Below are 14,010 nucleotides of genomic sequence, written 5' to 3'. Positions count from 1 at the left end.
ATTTGCTGCGCTTGTCCTTTGCCTTTACCGTTGCCACTCATGTCTAAGGGTAACTGTTTTTCAATGTCTGATTGAGCCCACAAGAACGAAATTTAATTAGCTTCGACCCTAATGAGAGTGCGTAACTCATATTGCGACTAATTTAACCAACTAACTCGTAAGCCAAAGCAACTGACCCTTGAACCTGTGCTGCTACTGCTGCTGCTGCTATAGACCCCTGCGGGGTCTAATGACCTCTCTGATTGCGTCCAGGCAGGTCCTGCGAGACGTTGTCAACGCCTCGCTTAATAGTCCCGTTAGTTGCGCCTGTCAATACTGCTGATAATAATAATGAACACAGCTGCCATGTACAGCCCACCTGTGCGACACGCCCACCTCTCCCCTCTCGCCCACTGCACCTGTGTGGTTTGTAAAAGTTTTTGGTCCTGGCAACTGTCAGTTTGACAATTTACGTTTAATTTACAGCTGCGGTCAGTTTGACTGCGTTCGCCTTGCCCAAAGTCAAGTGGCTGGGTTCAGTTTTAGATTAGTTTTTCATATCAAAACAACTATTCAATTGTGAGTGTATGTGTGTGTTTGTGTGTGTGTAATTAGCGTGTTTTATGACTGCGTTCGGTTTTCAACTCCTTGGGGCGCAATTAGCTCTCAGTTGGAAAGTTTTTTATTTCAATTTTACCACGGGGAGTTTTGATCGTGTTGAAACTGTTATAAATGCAGTTTAATTAGTTTCTAAAACACTAAAATTTCTCGGATTTTAACCAGATCGAGTGGCAACTTTTTGCCAATATTTTGTTTAGTTTTTGCTTTGATTTTGTTTAATTGATGTGCAAATACTTTCATAAAGCTTATACCATACCTCAATAACATTTTAAAGAAATATCTCTGCTTTGATTTCGCCTAATTTTCTATACAATTTTAATTTTTAATTTTTTTTTTTTATATTTAGGTATAGATTTAATATAAAAGTAGTTAAATAAAAGTTTCTCATTTTATGTTAAATTATATTTCAAATACAAAAGTTAATTTTATTTACTGCACTCTAAACTTATTTATATATTTAATGCAATTTTTTTTAAATAAAATTGTTCGGCGCAGCAGCTAATAATTGCTCTTAATAGTTAAATAAGCTTCTCTTAAGTTAATCTATTTCCTTTGTCATTCTCATTCGCTGTTAGCGCACTCTTGCACATAACAAAGCATAACACACATACATATGTAAATCTCATCCGCTCTGTTAATTGCATACTCCTCTTTAGTTATATTCTTTTAAACTCTGTACGAAAATAGTCTTCATTCGCGCAACACCTACAAACTTGTCACCCTCGCATCGAAATAACTTTGCCTAAACAGTGTCCACAGACTCGGCATTAAATTAATAAATAATAAGCTAAATTATATCGTTTTGGTTTTATTTTTTGCCTTCGTAAATGATTGGAGCCAGAGTTGTCGAAAAAGCTCGACAGCTTCAAACATTTTGGTGACCCCGACGTGATTTAATACACTCTGTGGTGCTCGCTTAGCGCGTTAAAAGTTATTACACCATCTTGGCGTCGCTCATCAGTGAAATTTACAAAACATTTGTGCAAGATAGTGCATTCAAATTATCAATTTCATTGTGACACAACCTTGTAAAACATTTAACATTTCGTTCGAACTGCTTATATGTATGTGTACGCAATTGTCTTGAGTTTTTTGCATCCTCTTTTAATTGCCGTTTCGTTCGTCGCGGTTGGCGCTTTCTCAGCTGCATCTGCATAGAAAGCGCGCAAACCTAAAAAGCTGTGTCAATCGTAGACACACACACACACACACACATACATAAATCAAAGCTCAGATAATCTGCATGCAGTGGCTTTGCATTCTGATTATCTTTATCATTTGTTCTTTCGTCCGTGGATCATCGCGTTTAGCGCCTTTTATGTAGCGTCTGCACAGCTATTCCGAAAATAGTTGTCTCGATCACACACGTACATACATATGTATATACGTACAGTGGGCTTGCATATAAACTGTGCAGATAAATTATATGTGCATAAGTGGAGCTATTAGCTTGTACATTAACTTTGCAATTGCAAGTGTTCTTTCAAAAGTGAACATAAGACAAATAAATTTGTGGCTAAAATGAATAATTTAGAATCGAGTGCTGATCAAGTTCCTGCATCTCAGGTCACTTATCTAAAGCGTAAAACGAAAGCGCTGTTCGATAGACTCGAAAGTCTATATGCCGAATCAGACGCGGACAAATTAAGCCATATGGATTCGTGTGATTTACGTGTACTTTTGGACTCAATCACCAAATTAGAGTCAAATTTCGATGCGGTTCACACGAACTTAGAAGAATCAGATTTTGAGTCCATATCCAGTGATTTACCTGCGAAATTTGAATCAATTCTACTGAAGTTTAAGGCCCTGCTTCAACGTGAACTGGGAAGTCGGCCAAATCAACAGTTTTCTTCGACACTTAATACAAGCTTTACAAATGCTAATCCAGTGCTCATTATGTCAAATCGGTCGCGTTTGCCGCAGTTGGAATTGCCAAAATTTAGTGGAATCTATACTGAGTGGGAAAACTTTTTCTCTATGTTCAAAACGATCATAGATGCTGACTCTGATCTCAGCCCTATTGAGAAGCTCCAACATCTTCGGTCCTGCTTAAGTGGTGCTGCGCTGGATACCATCGGCTCATTGGAAATAAATAGGGCTAACTATAGCGTCGCTCTGGATATTCTTCAACGTCGATTTGATAATAAACGTTTTATTTTACAGGCACACATCAGAGCGATATTTGGGCTTGAGAAGGCAGATTCATCTGTGGGCAGACTGAGGCAGTTGGCGGATAAGGTTACATCTCACATTCGTGCTATGGATTCTCTTGCATCGAGGGAAGAAGTCGCTGATTGTATCATCGTGCAAACAGTGTTGCAGAAATTGGACAAATGCACTCAGGCCAAATGGGAGGAACGATCATCAGCAAATGAGTTACCGTCGTGGGCCAAGTTGTCAACGTTCTTGCAAGAGCGGTGTCGAATCCTTGAAAATGTGGATCAAGTTTTGCAGGATGGTCAGGTTGGCAAGTCAGGGAAGATCGTGAGTACACATTTAAGAAAATCATTTGTTGCTTCCAAAACTCCCAGTCGTTGTGTCTTTTGCGAAGACACGAGCCACATGATATTTCAATGTAAGCGTTTTGAGCAATTGCCACCCATTGCACGACATAAGGAGGCCAAGAGACTCGCTCTGTGCCTAAATTGCCTAAGAAAGGGGCATCAGCTGAAAGATTGCAAATCTAGTACCTGCCGCACTTGTCAATCGAAGCACCATACCTTATTGCATTACAATCAATCTTCAGTAGATACATCCAACACTGTTCAACAAACAAATGCAATACATTCCTCTGCTATGGTTGCAATGTCACCTTCTTTGCCTCAAGCCCATCTGTCGCCTCATTCGTCTGATGTTGTGCTTCTAGCCACTGCTATAATCCTTGTTAAGAATCGAGCTGGAACATTCGTTCCGTGTCGTGTACTCTTAGATTCAGGATCTCAACTTCACTTTGTTACCACGCAATTCGCTAATCAGCTTCAGCTCCGAAAAAGAAAGTCGCTTACTGCAGTTTCTGGCATTGGAGATGCTAGCTTCTCAACTGAAGGATACTCAGTCGATCTCGTTCTGAAATCGCGGATTTCAGATTACTCAACTACCATCAGCGCAATCATCGCCAAGACGATTACTGATAATCAGCCTGGAATTTCAATGTCTACTAATAATTGGAACATACCCTCAAACATAAAGTTAGCTGATCCCTTATTTTATAAGTCACAGCGAATTGATCTTCTCATCGGAGCTGGTCTTTTCTTTGAGCTGTTGTGTATTGGGCAAATTATGTTGGCACCTGGGTTGCCAGTTTTGCAGAAAACTCAACTCGGCTGGATCATATCAGGTGGCGGGCAATCGGCCCCCAAGCTCTCATCGTTCATCGTAACTCAAAGAGCTTCCGATGATACCAATCTCAGCACTCGGCTTGATGATTTGGTTCGTCAATTTTGGGAAGTGGAGCACGTTTTCGAGCCTATCGCCAAGGTAACAACAGAGGAGCTCCACTGTCAGCAGCATTTCATCGCAACTCATCGTCGATTGTCTTCAGGGGAATACTTAGTCTGCTTGCCAAAAAAGCAAGGCTTCGAATCTTTGGGCGACTCTTATGTGCAGGCCAAGCGTCGGCTCTTAAATTTGGAGCGTAAGTTTGCTCGAAATCATGCTATGAAGGAAAAATACTCTGCATTTATGAAAGAATATATTGATCTCGGCCATATGTCACCGGTGCCCAGCGCAGAGATTTCTAAATGCAAATACTTCTTGCCTCATCATTGTGTATACAAGGAAGAAAGTTCGACAACAAAGCTGAGAGTGGTATTCGACGGTTCGGCTGTTACCACATCTGGGCTTTCATTAAATGATATTCTTATGTCAGGACCGACCATACAAGCTACATTGTTTCACACACTCGTTCGTTTTCGCACATTTTCCATTGCACTTACAGGTGATATTAGTAAAATGTATAGGTGTGTGAAGGTTTCAGAGCCTGATGCAATGCTTCAATGTATCTTATGGCGAAACTCCTCAGACGACGACATTCTAGTCTTCAAATTGAATACCGTCACTTATGGGACCAAGCCCGCTTCTTTTTTGGCTATTCGTGCAATGCGCCAATTAGCAATGGATGAGTCGTCATCATACCCCCTAGGAGCTAAAACTGTTTTGCGAGATTTCTATGTTGACGATCTGATCTCAGGAGGCAATTCAGTTGAAGAAGTTCGCGACATAATGGAACAAACTAAAAATCTTCTTGAGCGAGGCAACTTCAAATTGAGAAAATGGTGCTCAAACTCAATCAACATTCTTCGCGGAGTTCCAGAAATCGAGCAGGAGAGTTTTCTCAAACTCGGCGATGGGACCGATGTGACAAAAACTCTTGGACTCATCTGGGAGCCTCGAAAGGATAGCTTCGTATTCACTTTCGAGCCCAAAATTAGTGTTGGAAAACACACAAAACGTTCAGTTCTGTCAACCATTGCGCGATGCTACGATCCGTTAGGTTTGATCGGACCAACATTAACTAGGGCAAAAATCATCTTGCAACGCATGTGGAGAGACAAGCTACAATGGGATGAGAGTCTACCACAATCATTGGAAACGATTTGGAGCGAATTTTGTAAGGACTTTCATCAAGTGAGCAATGCAACCTTTCCTCGTTATGTACTCCAACTTAAAGCAAGAGTTGAATTACATGCCTTCTGCGATGCTAGCCTTCAGGCCTATGGCTCTTGTGTTTATGTTCGGTCATCGATGAATAATGCTGTCAAAGTGCATCTACTCTGTTCCAAGGCTAGAGTCGCCCCACTAAAGACCCTCACTGTGCCTAAGCTTGAGTTATGCGCTGCATTTCTGCTTGCGAACTTGATAAGCGAGATAGAGAAACTGAACTTGTTCGAATGTGAGATGCATTGCTGGTCAGATTCAGCGGTGGTCTTGTCTTGGCTAAAGGAAGAGCCATCCAAATTCAATGTTTTTGTTGCTAACAAGGTTTGTGCCATACAGCAGCTCACAATCGGCATGGAGTGGCATTACGTGCCCACTGAGATGAACCCTGCAGATATGTTATCTAAAGGAGCAGCACCGTTAGAGCTCTTGCACTCGAAATTATGGATGCATGGACCTTCTTTTTTGCAAGAGGAAAAATGTTATTGGCCTAGGCACTGCTTGCCTGAAGCATGCTTGCCTGAAATGCGTCAAAGAGTCTTGCTGTCGGCAGAGCATGTGGACATCTCTTTGTCATTCAAGTACATAAATTCATTCGGAATAATGAAGCGAATCTTTGGTTATGTTCATAAATTCATCCGGAAAATAAAATCACCTGAGTTATCATCGGATGATCTGCGTCAAGGATCGTTCCTATTATGTCGTCTTGCTCAAAGAGCTCAGTTGCAACCGGAATACTCTGCCCTACAGAATGGAAGGAATATACACTCGTCAAGCGCCATTCTTTCGCTATTTCCGTTTATGGATGATTTTGGGCTACTAAGAGTTGGTGGTCGTTTGGGGCATTCTACTCTCGGCTTCGATGCGCGTCACCCAATTATTTTACCCAAAAACCATCCCTTAACCTTCGCTATAATATCCCATTTTCATCAAATGCATCACCACGCCGGACCGCAGGCTTTGCTTGCAGCTATTCGATTGCAGTTTTGGCCCATAGGCGGCATGAAAACTGTTGCCCGAGAATTGCGAAAATGCATAATTTGCTGCAGATCCCGGCCTCGCCTAGTTGAGCATATAATGGCAGACTTGCCTAAGGAGCGTGCACAGTGCTCACCGGCATTCACAATCACTGGAGTTGACTATTGTGGACCTTTTTATTACAAGCCCGATGGACGAAATAGAGCATCAGTAAAATGCTACGTCTGCGTGTTCGTTTGTTTCACAACCAAGGCTGTATGGCTGGAGCTTGCAAAGGATCTGTCAACAGCTGCCTTTTTGGGCGCCCTCAAGCGTTTCGTCAGTACGCGCGGCATTCCAACATGCATCTGGTCAGACAACGCAACCAACTTTGTGGGTGCACGGAACGAGTTGGCGGATCTGAGACGTTTATTTTTGAGCCAGGAACATCGTACTGAAGTTCACAACTACTGCATCAACAACAGCTTCGATTGGAAATTCATACCTCCTCGTTCGCCACATTTTGGCGGTCTTTGGGAGGCAGCAGTGAAGACAGCTAAAAGGCACCTGTATCGGTCTATGGGATCGGCACTTCTTGGTTTCGATGAACTGCGCACATTGGTGTGCCAAATTCAGGCTATAATCAATTCTCGTCCTCTTGTTCCAATTTCAGAAAACCCTGACGATCTTGGAGTTCTCACTCCAGGACATTTCCTGATTGGTCGACCACTTATCGACTTCCCCGAACCAGATCTATCTCGGATTAACTGCAATCGCCTCGATCGCTGGCAGCGTATGACATACATACAGCAGTTGTTTTGGAAGCGATGGAGTGAGGAATACCTCACAATTCTGCAACAGCGTGTAAAATGGCGGACCCCACGGCCTTCTATCAAGGTCAACGATGTCGTCTGTGTAAAAGACGAAAACCTGCCACCTTTGAAGTGGCCATTAGCCCGGGTCGTTGAAATCATCGCTGGAGCCGATGGAGCCGTGAGAGTCGCTGTTCTGCGTACACCCACTGGAACTACACGTCGAGCTGTCAATAAGCTGTGCGTCCTTCCGGTTGATGATCCTGTTAAAAGTCATGGTCTTTTAACGGTGGGGAGGATGTTCGGCGCAGCAGCTAATAATTGCTCTTAATAGTTAAATAAGCTTCTCTTAAGTTAATCTATTTCCTTTGTCATTCTCATTCGCTGTTAGCGCACTCTTGCACATAACAAAGCATAACACACATACATATGTAAATCTCATCCGCTCTGTTAATTGCATACTCCTCTTTAGTTATATTCTTTTAAACTCTGTACGAAAATAGTCTTCATTCGCGCAACACCTACAAACTTGTCACCCTCGCATCGAAATAACTTTGCCTAAACAGTGTCCACAGACTCGGCATTAAATTAATAAATAATAAGCTAAATTATATCGTTTTGGTTTTATTTTTTGCCTTCGTAAATGATTGGAGCCAGAGTTGTCGAAAAAGCTCGACAGCTTCAAACAAAATATTTTAAACTTACGATTAAATTAAATATTTTTAGATTGAAAATTAAAAAAAAAATAATTTATGTATATAAATAATATAGTTTTAATATATATATATATATATAAGTATTTTATCTTAAAAAAAAAATAAATTAAATCCCATTAAATATATGAATACATTTTTAAGTCAAATAAAAAAAAAAAACATTTGTAAGCAAAATATATAAAAAATGTATTATAAATTACTTATTTGAATATAAATTAATTATTGAGATTGTTAGGTATACTATTTATATTTGTATTGTATATTAAGACTTTAGATTTAATTAATAATTTATAATAATATATCAAATAATTTATATTTAGACTAAATTAATTTTCATTTCAAATGAAATCCGCATGGCCAAGTGATCTCACTCAGAGGCTAAATATTATATGTCCTAAACGTTATGGTAGCTAAAAGCTAGACCCTGATAATCATTTTATTAACATGTGCAGCTAAGCGGCTTATAAATAAACCAATACCCCCGAAAGCGTGATATATTCAAAATTGGTAGAGCGACAGACACGTATACATACATATTATAATATATATGTATATATTTCAGAGAGCTATGACGTCGCAATATTTAAACACCAACATATTCAAATCCGACTTTATGGCCAATGCAAATAAACCAAAGAGAGAAAGGGAGAGAGGGAGGAACAGAGTGAGTGGGTACAGAGTCAAGTGGAATCTGGGCAAAGAGAACACCCGTCGCCCTGGGACCCATAATAATAATTAAGCCGATAACACTCACAGATTTTGCACTTGCCAGCACTGAGCATGGAATGGGGTGTACGTACATACATATATCGCTTATAGACCGGGTGCGGTGTTAATGATAGTGCGGCGGACTGGCTGGCTGGCATACCTATAAAAAATGTCTGCAGCGAGTAAAATGTTTAATTGTTACACATATGCAAACAATAAGCCAAAGAGGCCAACAACCCCCAGACAGCCCTTAAATAAAGTTGGAAAAAAAAGAAGAAACACGAAGTGAAAACAAAACCTAATGCGCTTATTGCGGGCTAAAAAAATTGCACGTGCTGTGTACCCAAAAAAAAAAAAAAAAAAAAAAAACAAGTAAGAAGGCTCCAGTCGAGACTGCTCGACTAGGAGATACCCTGAACCCTCCAAGCTGATATTCTCATAATTCCGCACTTCTTTTATGCACACATACATACACATGCATCCACACGCACGCATAAGGCTGCGCTCTGCTAACTGCGCAGTAAGCAGCGACTGCGCTTGGGCTGCGTTGCAATGTGGGCAATGTTATGAGAATTTATTTGTTGAATAATTTCTTTTGTAGACCTACAATCTTAATGAAACTTTCAGAACGTAATCATAATGTTGAAATGTATGTACATTCCAAAGCACAAGTCTCTAGTATTTGAAATGCGTTTTTTACAAATTGGGGGCGAATGGGGCGTGGTATCCAAAATCTGTAAATTACAAAATCTTTGTATCGATTAACTTTATATACAACACAAATTTGAAGACTCCAGGTCTAAAAATGTTCAAACTAGGCTAAAAAAACAAAATCAAATTTTCGATTATTCTCGATAAAAAAGTTATCGGACGATTTATCGAAAAAATAAAGCAAACTCGTACTGCGTATGGTACACACGAGTATGCATGCCAAATTTCAGCTTTCTAGCTCTTATAACTTATGAGATCGACGCACTCATACGGACGGACGGACGGACGGACGGACGGACGGACGGACGGACGGACGGACAGACGGACGGACGGACGGACAGACGGACAGGGCTATATCGACTCAGCTCGTCACGCTGATCGAGAATATATATACTTTGTGGGGTCTGCCACGCCTCCTTCTGCCCGTTACATACTTTTTCACAAAACCATTATACCCTGATTTCCCATTTTCAATGGGTTCAGGGTATAAAAAAGAAGAGAGAAAAGCAAAAGGCAAAAGGAAAACCTTCTGACTTGGCATTTTTAGTTAATTTTATGAAAATAGTCAACAACTGGCTGGACTAGTCGGGGTTAGTTTTAGGTCTTTAAGCCTCACGGAAATTTCGACACTTTGGGTGGGTTCTCATTTTTTTTATGACTAGCTATGCTTAAATGTAACAGATGTTAACATGAGGGATGCTAATCATCAAGGGCTGTGCTTGGCCTCTGCGTGCCTAGCTTCGAGTACAAAATAATGTTGTATCATGGCAATAAATAGTGTGATTAGGTTTTTCCAAACAGATCAGCGAGCTGCATGTAGTGCGAGTCTATTGTATGTCGGAGGTCATTAATAATAATATTTGGAATAATGCATATAAGCTTATTTACAGTTGTCTGAAGCGTGGAGTATATTCAGAAAAGTTTCAGCAGGTAATGTATTTATTTTGTTATTTAGGATTATTAAAATGTGTATAATATTATATATATTATATAGTATATACATATTGTATTTAAATATATCTAATAACTTTTGTGGTGAATGTGACAAAGACAAAACATGATACTTGCGTTAGGGCAGCTGCATGACAAAAGCTGAATGATATAAAACTCGATCAATGCTGTAGACTGAATATTATCAATGCCAAAGACTGAATAATATGAATTGATTGCGCATGAAATAGAAAACATATTCATGATTCACAAAATATAAAACTCTTAGTTTAGCCGAAGACTGAATTAGAAGAATTAAGAATTAAGAATTTTTGGCAGAAGCAAAATGCTCTGAGACTGCATGACAAAAGCTAAATGATATGACACTCAATGGATGGTACATCTATGAAGCTTGTGGAAATATTGATCGGAATTTGCTCGCTAAATAAGAGGCATAACCTTAAGAATGATTAAGAAACTGTGCTCAACTCTTCTAGTGAATTTTACAAAGACAAAGGTTGAAACTTGAGTTAGGGCAGCTGCATGACAAAAGCTGAATGCTACAAGACTCGATGCCAAAGATTGAACAATATGAATCATTGCTCATGAAAAAAAAAAACCTATTCATGATTCACAGAAATATAAATACTCTTGTTTAGATCTTCTAGCGAATTTATGGCAGAAGCTAAATACTTTGAGACTGCATGACAGCAGCTGCATGACAAAAGCTGAATGCTACAAGACTCGATCAATGCCACAGACTGCATAATATCAATGCCAAAGACTGAATAATATGAATTGATTGCGCATGAAATAGAAAACATATTCATGATTCACAGAAATATAAATACTCTTAGTTTGGCCGAAGACTAAATTAGAAGAAATAAGAATTAAGAATTTATGGCAGGAGCAAAATGCTCTGAGACTGCATGACAAAAGCTCAATGATATGACACTCGATGGATAGTACATCTATGAAACTTGGGGAAATATTGATCGGAATTTGCTCGCTAAATAAAAGGCATAGCCTTACGAATGATTAAGAAACTGTGTACAACTCTTTTAGTGAATGTGACGAAAACAAAACTTGAAATTTGAATTAGGGCAGCTGCATGACAAAAGCTGAATGCTACAAGACTCGATGTAAGGTACATCAATGCCAAAGACTGAATAATATGAATTCGAATTCATTGCTCATGAAATAGAAAATATATTCATGATTCACAGAAATATAAATACTCTTAGTTTAGATCTTCTAGAGAATTTGTGGCAGAAGCAAAATGATCTGAGACTGCATGACAAAAGCTGAATGATGTGACACTCGATTAATTCAATATTAATTTCTAATCGCCAAATAGCTACATGTGAGCAATAAGCAAAATCTGAATAGGCAAAGTTACTATAACTTTCACTATTAAGAACGAAAACTCTTATACTCTAAATAATATAAATCTACACAAACAAAACACTCTTCCAGCTGGCTTAAACTCCCACGGCCAGAGCAGTTGCCAAAGCTGTTCCATTGTCTTATCAATGGTCTGGCGATCAAATGTTAGGCGCCATTAGCACATACTTTTAGCCCCAGCGCCAGGCGAACGCCGAGGCTAACAATAGGCGCTAATGTTGGTCAATTAATAAGCAGAGCGACGGAAAGAGCCTATGGAACAAGGAACTAGTAAATGAACGCCGGCACTTTGCGCTAATATTTCCTGCCCAGCGGCGCGATAAGGATCAGGCAAAAGGATTGCTGCTGGGGTAGCGGAAGCGCACATTAGTTTGGCTCGTATGAAATACATCATTGTGTCAGGAATGAATCCTTTTTTACTCACGCGTCGCTGCACCTGTCTCTCTCTCTCTTTATCTATATCTGTGTGTGTGTGCGCGCCACGCCCACGCCAATTTTCGGGGCGTTTTTTGTGCATTGTGGTCGCCGTTGGTGGAAAAGTCGGCCCAAACAAACGCTGACATGACATTCCATTAGCACACAATTTATCAAAGAAAACAGCGGTTGGCCAGCGATTGGAGGGTCTGCCACTTGTTACCGTCGCTGGGTGATCTTATCGAGGCGCGCTTCCTTGAGGGAAATGCCTCACTCTTCCTCTCCCTCCCTCGCTCGGACACTGGCCTGCATAAGGCAAGGCAATTAGTCAAACTCGCTGACATTAATGTGCGCACTTTTGTGCATTTTGTAACAGCCAAAAAATGAACAAGTGAGCACAATTTATGGGGTGTAACTGACTGCTTAATACCTGTTCATGACATACACATAGCTAAGCTTAATAATTGATCTTTGGCATTTTTACATGCCTAAAATTTATGGGTGAATGCATAAGGCAACTAAATATAGAATGTTGATATTTTTCAGTTGTTGAATATATATTGGCTAAACTGATTGAATATCACCTGAAACATATTGCATTTATATATGCAGCTATTTACACATAAATGATAATTATTATTATATATTATTTAAAGAAAAGTCTGCTTGTATAACATGCGAACCCCTTGGGTTTTTATTATTATTATTATTTAATTTTTTGTTTTATTTTATTTTTATTTTTATTTTTTTTTTAATTATCTTGAAAGCGTACTAATCATAGTACTAAACAAATAACAAAGACCTTTTTTTTTAGACAAACACAGAATCTAATATGAATCATGAGTCTAGTCTCAACTGCAGCTATATCCCATCCATAATACACACAAAACAAAACACACATCCAAACAAAACCAATATACTCTCTTCACTCTAAAAGCAAGTATCAAAAGAAATAAACAGAAACAAATAACTTTTTCACGTCAGCTCACCTCAGCGCATTTTGCAGTTCAACGCCTTCACATGGTCCTTCGTCAGCATAAATACATCTAAATATTCTTGAAAATTTATGCAACTGATCGCTGATAATTTTTAATTTGCTTCGCACCCTGGCTCAAGTCAGGTGCCAGCCAGGCTAGGGCCCAGTTAGTATGCTAATTTGAATGGCTCAGTTGTTCTACTCCCCGTTTAGGGTTTTTTATGGTCAGCCATGTGTCGAGCTGCGTTCCGGGCGTAATTAAGTGTTTAGGCTGCATCACTGGCCGGAACTGAAAAGTTTCGGGCGCATAAATAGGCGTAAACTCCGACACTCCGACACAGCAAACAGCTCAATTTGCATTTTGTACAACTTTCAATTTTGGTGTCGGAAAATGAAACGTTCGCCAGTTGTAAAAATTTTAAAGGTTTACGATTTTTTAATAGTTGGCTCCTTGGCGCGATTTTTACGAGTTGTCGCATAGTGTGTCAAGGTGTATAAGTACAGGTGCATTTGGCCCAGAGGATTACGACAGACGACTGACTGTTGATTTAATTAGTTCATTTATATGCTGCTGCTGCTGCTGTTGTTTTTGTTGTTGTTGCTGTGGCATAGGGATAGCTATAAAACAACCTATAGGTGTTCTAATTTATGACCAACATTTTATATAATTATTGTCAAATTGGTTGTAAAAAATATAAAGTTTTACGAGCGGAAGCAATATGTGAACTGTTTTAGTAGCCCAAACTCTTGAGCTACAACTTAATAGACTTTAAGTTTGTAAAAGTTCTGAAAAATCCAATATTCATTTATGGATATTTTAGAATCGTAAGGAAATACTACATTATATGCAGATTACGTTGTACTCAAAATGGCATTTGTATAATCATAAACTTCATGTCAGTCACTCTGGAGTCCAGACAAAAGAGTTATAGTTAAATATTTTTCGATCTTCTACATACAACAGTCACTTATTATTTTGTTCAACAGGAAAAGTATTTTATGAACGTTGAGAATAAGACTTTTATGATCACTTCTAGCTGACTACTACTTAAGGCATACCAAAATTTAAGGATATCTGCTTGATTGATAAGATGAAATATCCTGATCTCCTCAGATAAATATC

The 14,010-nt window shown here is 39.3% G+C and overlaps 1 protein-coding gene across 1 annotated transcript; it reads left to right on the top strand.

The window, feature by feature from the left end:
- Positions 1 to 1,135: 1,135 nt before the first annotated feature.
- LOC149269345 (uncharacterized) lies at positions 1,136 to 7,639 on the top strand. The gene is made up of 2 exons (XM_089466849.1): positions 1,136 to 3,087; positions 6,890 to 7,639. Exons 1-2 carry the CDS (start codon positions 2,122 to 2,124, stop codon positions 6,932 to 6,934), a joined length of 1,011 nt encoding a protein of 336 aa, XP_089322975.1. The 5' UTR covers positions 1,136 to 2,121; the 3' UTR covers positions 6,935 to 7,639.
- Positions 7,640 to 14,010: the final 6,371 nt, after the last annotated feature.

The sequence above is a fragment of the Drosophila arizonae genome, chromosome 4 (assembly GCF_054131065.1).
Source record: "Drosophila arizonae isolate 15081-1271.41 chromosome 4, UAZ_ARI_1.0, whole genome shotgun sequence".
Lineage (NCBI taxonomy): Eukaryota > Metazoa > Arthropoda > Insecta > Diptera > Drosophilidae > Drosophila > Drosophila arizonae.
The sequence above is the reverse complement of the archived record's forward strand: the minus strand, read 5'-3'. Positions and strand labels throughout refer to the sequence as shown.

What these genes read in the sequence shown, in the direction of transcription:
- LOC149269345 (XM_089466849.1), top strand. Translation starts at nt 2,122, where the DNA reads ATGAATAATTTAGAATCGAGTGCTGATCAAGTTCCTGCATCTCAGGTC. An exon ending in TTGGCAAGTCAGGGAAGATC is followed by an intron (nt 3,088 to 6,889) that starts GTGAGTACACAT and finishes TTCCAATTTCAG; the next exon opens with AAAACCCTGACGATCTTGGA.